Genomic DNA, 9,465 nt, shown 5'->3' on the forward strand with positions numbered 1-9,465 from the left:
ATATATATAGTTCGTTGATATTAAGCTAATGCTAATTAGAAACAATATTCTAGCGGTGGTTGTTGTTGTCATATCGGCCCTATTTTCAAAGCGGACTAGTATCTGTCAATAACAAGCGCTTCCGTGCAGTGATGCTGCCTAAACAATAACCCCTCATTTGCAACATTTAACTAGTAACTAGGCGTGCATGTCGTAGTTATGCGGGTCAGACAACTTCTCAACATTTAGTTTCCAGTGAAGTTCACCTTTGTTTGCGTGTCGACAATGCTAATGGAGAGATTCGAAGGCTACCTCTTCACTGCTCTGTGCAGCACCAACTTCCTCGTCTCCTGCCTGATCTTCTCCAAAATCACCCGGGAGCAGAGAGAGCCGTACATGGACGAGCTGTTCCATGTGCCCCAAGCTCAAAAGTACTGCCATGGGAGATTCAACGAGGTAAAAAAAAAATAAAAAAAATGAAGTGCCAATTTACTGCGAACAAGCGGATTAGCGAGGGCAGCTAATCCGTGAAACGCGTCTTTTTGATGTTTTCTGCTTGGATTGTATTCTTTTACAATTGCAATATTACTGCAACACACATGCTTTTTTTAAAAAAAAATCAGCGTCTGGCGCACATTTATCCGCGCGAAAACTACCCGATCGATCGCGCCAATATCGACAATGTCGATACCAGTGTTGTATTGGATCCATTTTTTATATGTGTTTTTTTGAGAGGCAATACTAGTTTTTGCGTGTGTTCAGTTATTTTGCACTATCCATTGGGGGTGTGAATGTTTGGGCACCGAACGATTCGATTCCGATTCCTGGGGTGACAATTCGATTCAGAATTGATTCCTGATTCAATTGATTGATTGAGACTTTTATTAGTAGGTTGCACAGTGAAGTACATATTCCGTACAATTGACCACTAAATGGTAACACCCGAATACGTTTTTCAACTTGTTTAAGTCGGGGTCCACTTAAATTGATTCATGATACAGATATATACCATCAGATATATACTATCATCATAATACAGTCATCACGCAAGATAATCATCAAGGTATATACATTGAATTATTTACATTATTTACAATCCGGGATGTGAAGGGGGGGTAGGTTTGGTTGTTATCATCACTTCAGTCATCAACAATTGAGAACAGAGAAATGGACATTGAAACAGTGTAGGACTGACTTGATAGGATATGTACAGCAAGTAGTGGACATAGAGAGAGAGAGAGAGAGAGATCAGAAAGCATAAGAAAAAGTATCTACATTTGATTATTTACATTTGATTATTTACAATCCGGGGAGGGTGTTAGTTTAGGGTTGAAGTTGCCTGGAGGTGTACTTTTATTGCGGCTTTGAAGGAGGATAGAGATGCCCTTTCTTTTACACCTGTAAACCGATTCTCGCAATGTGCCATTTGATATAATAATCATAATGAAACTTTTTCAAAACAGGTTACAGCCAGGTTAGAAAAGCTCCTTCTGGTTGCATGGAGATGGACCAAAACCCATTAAAAAAAAAAGATTCTTATAAAAATAGCTAAAATATGGATTAATTTTTTTCTTATTGATTTTTTTTGTAAATCATGACTCAAATTTAGAATCGGAATGAATAAGAATCCCAATGAGGATGGTAATTGACTTTTTGGTGAACCCCTACTATCCATTTTAGTGTGCTAATGCAGTGGTTCTCAACCTTTTTTTCAGTGATGTACCCCCTGTGATTTTTTTTCAAATTCAAGTACCCCCTAATCAGAGCAAAGCATTTTTGGTTGGAAAAAGATAGATAAAGAAGTAAAATACAGCACTATGTCATCAGTTTCTGATTTATTAAATTGTATAACAGTGCAAAATATTGCTCATTTGTAGTGGTCTTTCTTGAACTATTTGGAAAAAAATATATAAAAATAACTAAAAACTTCTTGAAGAATAAACAAGTGATTCTATTATAAATAAAGAGTTCTACACATAGAAGTAATCATCAACTTAAAGTGCCCTCTTTGGGGATTGTAATAGAGATCCATCTGGATTCATGAACTTAATTCTAAACATTTCTTCACAAAAAAAGAAATCTTTAACATCAATATTTATGGAACATGTCCACAACAAATCTAGCTGTCAACACTGAATATTGCATTGTTGCATTGTAATGAATGAATAGCCTACTTGATTTGATGTTCAGTTTATGAACTTACATTCATATTTTGTTGAAGTATTATTCAATAAATATATTTATAAAGGATTTTTGAATTGTTGCTATTTTTAGAATATTTAAAAAAAAAATCTCACGTACCCCTTGGCATACCTTCAAGTACCCCCATTTGAGAACCACTGTGCTAATGTAATAAATCAAAAGGGACAAGCGGTAGAAAATGGATGGATGGAAATCAAATAGGAGGGGAAAAAAAATGTTTTATATAGATTATAATTATAATAAACACATTTAGGGCCGATACCAGTATTTTATGTATCGCTCACATGTACGACCCAAGGTGATATCCTGCAGGGCTGTGAATCTTTGGGCACCACACGATTCCATTGGGTTCTTGGGGGTAACGATTCGATTCAGAATAGATTCTCGATTCAGAATCAATACTTTTATAACATTGAGTGCCAGTTCTATGATTAACTACATTCCGCCATAAAATAGCTGTAATAATGTTTTGTATTAATGATCTATACAGCAATTATTGGCATTGACATTTTTTTTTAATTGATTAGGGCTCGTTACAAATAAGAATCGCGATTTGTTCGAATATCAATGTTTTTTTGACACCCCTGATGTCCTACACTCCCTAAAGTGTCATAGAACTAATAACATAACGATGGTGATGATCTACTCGTGTTTTTTATTGAGATGTGGGTTTTCTTCCACAGTGGGACCCGATGATCACCACCCTGCCAGGACTCTACCTGGTCTCCGTGGGCATCATCAAGCCCTTGGTGCGTCTCGCCGACCTGCCGGGTGACGTGTTGTGTTCCACCGCCATGCTGCGCTTCATCAACCTCCTCTTCAACGGCGGCATCCTCTACCTGCTCTACCGCCTGGTCTGCAGGCTGCACCCCAAGGAGAAGGCGAGCGCTCACGCTTGAGTATTTTTATTCAGTTTTCTCATGTAATTGTACTGTTTTGGGTGTCACGTTACGGTAAGAGCGACACTCGCGGCACACAGGCTTCCCCATCGCACTTAAAAAAAACCGCAGAGCGCTCCTATTATTTAGAGGATCTTTGACTCATGTTTTTCTTTTTCTTTTTTGCAATAGTTAGTCAAGCGTTTTTGCAGGAGGTCCTTAAAAAGAGCACAGCGCTCCTGTTGTATAGAGGATCTTTGACTGTCCTTAAAAACAGCAGAGTTTTCTTGTTATGTAGAAAATCTTTGACTTTTTATAAAAACATCAGCGCAATCATTTTATATAGACTATAGAGGATCTTTGGCTGTTTTTTTTTTGGGGGGGGGGTGGTTTACAATTGGTTGACAAGGCTTTTTGTCAGTAGGTTCTTAACAACAACAGAGCTATCCTGTTATTTAGAGGATTTTTGAGTGTTTTTTTTGCTGAAGGTCCTTAAAAACAGCAGAGTTCTCTTGTTATGTAGAGAATATTTGACCTTTTTTTCCCTTTTTTTGCAATAGTCAGACAAGCGTTTTTGCAGGAGGTCCTTAAAACAACAGACTGCTCCTGAGACATAAAGGATCTTTGACTAGTGTTTTTCTTTTTTTGAAATAGTGAGACAAGTGTTTGTGCAGTAGGTCCTTAAAAAGAGCGCAGCGCTCCTGTCATATAGAGGATCTTTGACATGCTTTGTTTTTTTCCAGTCGATCCTGGCGCCTAGAGGATTTTTGACTGTATTTTGCAGGAGGTCCTTAAAAAGAGCACAGCGCTCCTGTTGTATAGAGGATCTTTGACTGTTTTTTTCCCTGTTTTTTTGCAGAAGGTCCTTAAAAACAGCAGAGTTTTCTTGTTATGTAGAAAATCTTTGACTGTTTTTAAAAACATCAGCGCAATCATTTTATATAGACTATAGAGGATCTTTGGCTGTTTTTTTTGGAGGGGGGGAGGGGGGGTTACAATAGGTTGACAAGGCTTTTTGTCAGTAGGTTCTTAACAACAACAAAGCAATCCTGTTATTTAGAGGATTTTTGACTGTTTTTTTTGCTGAAGGTCCTTAAAAACAGCAGAGTTCTCTTGTTATGTAGAGAATATTTGACCTTTTTTCCCCTTTTTTTGCAATAGTCAGACAAGCTTTTTTGCAGGAGGTCCTTAAAACAACAGACTGCTCCTGAGACATTAAGGATCTTTGACTAGTGTTTTTCTTTTTTTGAAATAGTGAGACAAGTGTTTGTGCAGTAGGTCCTTAAAAAGAGCGCAGCGCTCCTGTCATATAGAGGATCTTTGACATGCCTTGTTTTTTTCCAGTCGATCCTGGCGCCTAGAGGATTTTTGACTGTATTTTGCAGGAGGTTTCAATTTTTTTTTTTTTTAAAAGAGCGATCCTGTTGAATAGAGGATCTCCGACTAGTGTTTTTGCATGTAGTTCTTAAAAGCAACTGAGTACTCCTGCTGTATAGAGGATCTTTGACGAGGAGTTTTGCAGGAGGTCTTTAAAAACAACAAAGCTCTCTTCTTGTATAGAGGATCTTTGACTGTTTTTGCGGGAAGTTCCTAAAAACAAACATAGCGCTCCTGTCATATAAAATATCTTTGAATAGAACCAAGCGATCATGAGGATCGCTCGTTTTTAGGAACCTCCTGCAAAAAAAACTGTCAAAGATCTTCTTTATTCGACAGGAGCATTCTGTTGTTTTTAGGGATCTCCTGCAAGTATGCGCTTCAAAGATCCTCTATATGGCAGTAGCGCTGTGTTGTTTTTAAGAACCTCCTGCAAAAAATAAAAAATAAAACTGTCAAATATTCTCTATAGAACAGGAGCGCTCAGTTGGTGTTTAAAACCTCCTGCAAAAAACAGTCAAAGATCCTCTAAACAACAGGGGAACTTTGTTGTTTTTATGGACCTTCTGCACAAATTGTTGTCAAAGATCCTCAGTCCATACAATAGGAGTGGTATGTTGTTTTTAGGAACCTCCCGCAAAAAAAACGATTAAAGATCCTCTATACGACAGGAGTGGTCAGTTGTTTTTAGGAATGTCCCGTCCCCCCAAAAAAACTATCAAAGATCCTCTATACAACAGGAGCGCTCTTTCGATTTTTAAAACCTCCTGCTAAAAACAATCAGGGATCCTCTGAACAACAGGAGAGTGTTGTTGTTGTTAAGGACCTCTTGAAAAAATTAGAGTCAAAGGTAGGGATGTCCGATAATGGCTTTTTTGCCGATATCCGATATTCCGATATTGTCCAACTCTTAATTACAGATACCGATATCAACCGATACCGATATATGCAGTCGTGGAATTAACACATTATTATGCCTAATTTGGACAACCAGGTATGGGGAAGATCAGGTCATTTTTTTAAAAATTAATAAAATAAAATAAGATAAATAAATTAAAACTAGAGATGTCCGATAATATCGGCCTGCCGATGTTATCGGCCGATAAATGCTTTAAAATGTAATATCGGAAATTATCGGTATAGTTTTTTTTATTATCGGTATGTTTTTTTTTCCAATTTATTTATTTATTTATTTTTTAATCAAATCAACATAAAAAACACAAGATACACTTACAATTAGTGCACCAACCCAAAAAACCTCCCTCCCCCATTTACACTCATTCACACAAAAGGGTTGTTTCTTTCTGTTATTAATATTCTGGTTCCTACATTATATATCAATATATATCAATACAGTCTGCAAGGGATACAGTCCGTAAGCACACATGATTGTGCGTGCTGCTGGTCCACTAATAGTACTAACCTTTAACAGTTAATTTTACTAATTTTCATTAATTAGTAGTTTCTATGTAACTTTTTTTATATTGTTTTACTTTCTTTTTTATTCAAGAAAATGTTTTTAATTTATTTATCTTATTTTATCGTATTACTTTTTTTAAAAAAGGACCTTATCTTCACCATACCTGGTTGTCCAAATTAGGCATAATAATGTGTTAATTCCACGACTGTATATATCGGTATCGGTTGATATCGGTATCGGTATTTAAGAGTTGGACAATATCGGAATATCGGATATCGGCAAAAAGCCATTATCGGACATCCCTACTCGCATGCGAACGTTAGAATGCATAAAGTACCAAAACATGACTGAGGTGTATACCTACAAAATTAGCAAAAAAAGCTAGCATGCTAATTACAGGCCGATAAAACAATTAGCTATTGGCCGCACTTCGGACAGAGTTGGACAATATCGGATATCGGCAAAAAGCCATTATCGGACATCCCTAATTAAAACATTTTCTTGAATAAAAAAGAAAGTAAAACAATATAAAAACAGTTACATAGAAACTAGTAATGAATGAAAATGAGTAAAATTAACTGTTAAAGGTTAGTACTATTAGTGGACCAGCAGCACGCACAATCATGTGTGCTTACGGACTAACTGAGACCCTTTATGGTCCCCGGGACCCCTAAAGGTAAAATTATTTTAAAAAATCCATATATTTTGTTATGATTTGAAAATTAAAAATATCTAAATGGCCCCCACATGCTTTAATTTTTCCGTTTGCGGCCCTCAGTGGAAAAAGTTTGGACACCCCTGGCTTACGGACTGTATCCCTTGCAGACTGTATTGATATATATTGATATATAATGTAGGAACCAGAATATTAATAACAGAAAGAAACAACCCTTTTGTGTGAATGAGTGTAAATGGGGGAGGGAGGTTATTTGGGTTGGTGCACTAATTGTAAGTGTATCTTGTGTTTTTATGTTGATTTAATAAAAATATAAAAAATAAAAAAGCCGATACCGATAATTTCCGATATTACATTTTAAAGCATTTATCGGCCAATAATATCAGCAGGCCTAGTCAAAGGTCTTCTATACAAAAGAAATTATGTTGTTTTTAGGAACCTACCGCAAAAAAGAGCAAAGTGCCCCTCTCAGAGGACCTTTGATGAGCCTTTTTTTTCCCAGTAGGTCCCTAAAAACAACAGAGCGCTCTCGTCAAATAGAGGATCTTTGAATAGTAATTTTGCAGGAGGTTCCTAAAACGAGTAAAGCACTCCTGTCGTATTGAGGATCTTTGACGTTTTGCTTCTTCTCTTCCAGACGCGGCCGGCCGCTCGCCGCATCCTCTCGGCGTTGTCGCTCTCCACCTTCCCCGTGCTCTACTTCTTCAACTTCCTGTACTACACGGACGCCGGCTCCACGTTCTTCGTGCTCTTCGCCTACCTCATGACTCTGCACGGCTGCCACAAGGCGTCGGCGCTCCTGGGCGTCGGCGCCATCTTTTTCCGCCAGACCAACATCGTGTGGGTGGCGTTCTGCGCCGGCACCCTGGTGGCGCCCCTGATGGACGAGGCGTGGCGGGCGGCGCACGCCAAGAAGACGGACGACAGGTCCTCGCAGGTGCCGCTGTCTCCGAGCGGCGCCAAGCGAGTCCTGCTTTTCACGGCGGACTTCCTGACCTCGGGCGGTCACGTGAAGGCGGTGCTGTGCGTGGCGTGGCCGTACGCGCTGGTCGCCGTGGCGTTCCTGGTCTTCATGTGGCTGAACGACGGCGTGGTGGTGGGCGACCGCGCGAGCCACCAGGCTTGCCTCAACGTCCCTCAGCTCTTCTACTTCCTGGCTTTCTCGCTCTTCTTCTCCTCGCCCGTCTCGCTGTGTTACGAGCGAGCGCTTCGCTTCCTGCAGGCGCTGAAAAGGCGGCCGCTCCTCTTCCTCGCCATCGCCGTCGCGTCCTCGCTGCTGGTGTGGAAGTTGACGGCGGTGCACCGCTACCTCCTGGCAGACAACCGCCACTTCACCTTCTACGTGTGGCGACGCCTCTTCCAGAAGCACGAGCTGGCGCGCTTCCTCTTCGTGCCCGCCTACGTCTTCGCCGGCTGGAACTTCCTGGATTCGCTGAAGTCGCGCTCGCTCTTCTGGACCTCGGCGTTCCTGGCGTGCGTGGTGGCCGCCACCGTGCCGCAGAAGCTCCTGGAGTTCCGCTACTTCATCGTGCCGTACCTGATGTACCGTCTGCACATGCCCATGCCCTCGCTGCCCCGACTGGCGCTGGAGTTCCTGCTGTACTCGGCCGTCAACGCCGCCGCCGTTTACGTCTTCGTCGCCAAGACCTTCCGCTGGCCGGACAGCGGCGCCACCCAGAGGTTCATGTGGTGAACGCAGCGGGAAGATTTGGGACCTTGTATCTTTTGTGGTATTAGGACCACCAAATGTGAAGCAGCTTTTTTTTTGTTTTTACAAAGTGTTATTTTTTTGAAAAAGACCTATTTTTCCCCTGACTTAAAATGTGTTGGCTGGACTTCACTTTTTATTCCAAATCCTTTTTCTTTCACGTTAACTCGTCAATGTTCCTTTTTTAGTTTGTTTCTTTGTCGTAAATATGCTGCTTATGGATCTCCTATCAATACAGCAATAAAATACATAAAATAGCTTTTTAAGCTTGTTTATTATCACACTTTCCGAGATACTCTATTTTGTTTGTTAAATATTTATTTAATACAATTGAAATACACTAAAATTGTACATTTTAATGGTACATATACAAATCATACATTTAGACACATTATTGCATGGGAAGTCAATTCCAAACAGTTGGTATTATTTACAGTATAAATACATATATTTTCTTATTTGGATGAAATATAGCAATAAACTTACCTTTTTAATGTTATTTATAAACAAGGATTCAATTCAATTTTGAATAACACATTTTAATATATTTTTAGATCCATAATTCGTTATTTATATTATAATACAGATACCAATCTCATTTATTTACATTTGTATTCTTATTGTAATTTTAATTAATCAAGATTACATAATATTTTTAATTATACATAATAATTATGAAAATATTGTCATTACTATAACTTTTTGATATCAGAATTGTATATTTGAATATTAATATCAAACATTTATATTATTTATATATATTTATATTCAAAATAAAACACATTTTGACTGTATTTAATAACTATTAAACAAATAATTGCAATTTTAGAACTAAATTGTATCTACCGATTTCAAATGTATGAAATGGTAAATTGTAATTATGATTATAATAAAAGTGTGGATATTGTCATATTTGTATAATTCATTTGAACTATAATAAAATGGCACATTTTAATGCTATTAAAATATATAGAACATACACTTAGACACATCATTGCAAGTCAATTCCAAACATTTGGTATTATATACAGCAGAAATACATGCATTTTTTTATTTTAATGAAATATAGCAATAAACAGACAGCTATGTTCATCTTAATTATGAACAAGGACTTAATTCAAATTTATTTTAAATAACACATTGAAATATATATTTTTAAATCTGTTATTTATTGTTTATATTATATTACAAATACCACTCTATTATTGTATGTTTTCATTTTAAT

General features: G+C 38.2%; 1 protein-coding gene across 1 annotated transcript; it reads left to right on the forward strand.

Annotated features, from left to right (window-relative positions):
* Positions 1 to 70: 70 nt before the first annotated feature.
* Positions 71 to 8,483, forward strand: alg10 (ALG10 alpha-1,2-mannosyltransferase). Its single transcript, XM_062064594.1, has 3 exons — positions 71 to 435; positions 2,865 to 3,062; positions 7,170 to 8,483. Exons 1-3 carry the CDS (start codon positions 265 to 267, stop codon positions 8,223 to 8,225), a joined length of 1,425 nt encoding a protein of 474 aa, XP_061920578.1. The 5' UTR covers positions 71 to 264; the 3' UTR covers positions 8,226 to 8,483.
* The last annotated feature ends 982 nt before the right edge of the window (positions 8,484 to 9,465 follow it).

This window comes from Entelurus aequoreus, linkage group LG12 (assembly GCF_033978785.1).
Source record: "Entelurus aequoreus isolate RoL-2023_Sb linkage group LG12, RoL_Eaeq_v1.1, whole genome shotgun sequence".
Lineage (NCBI taxonomy): Eukaryota > Metazoa > Chordata > Actinopteri > Syngnathiformes > Syngnathidae > Entelurus > Entelurus aequoreus.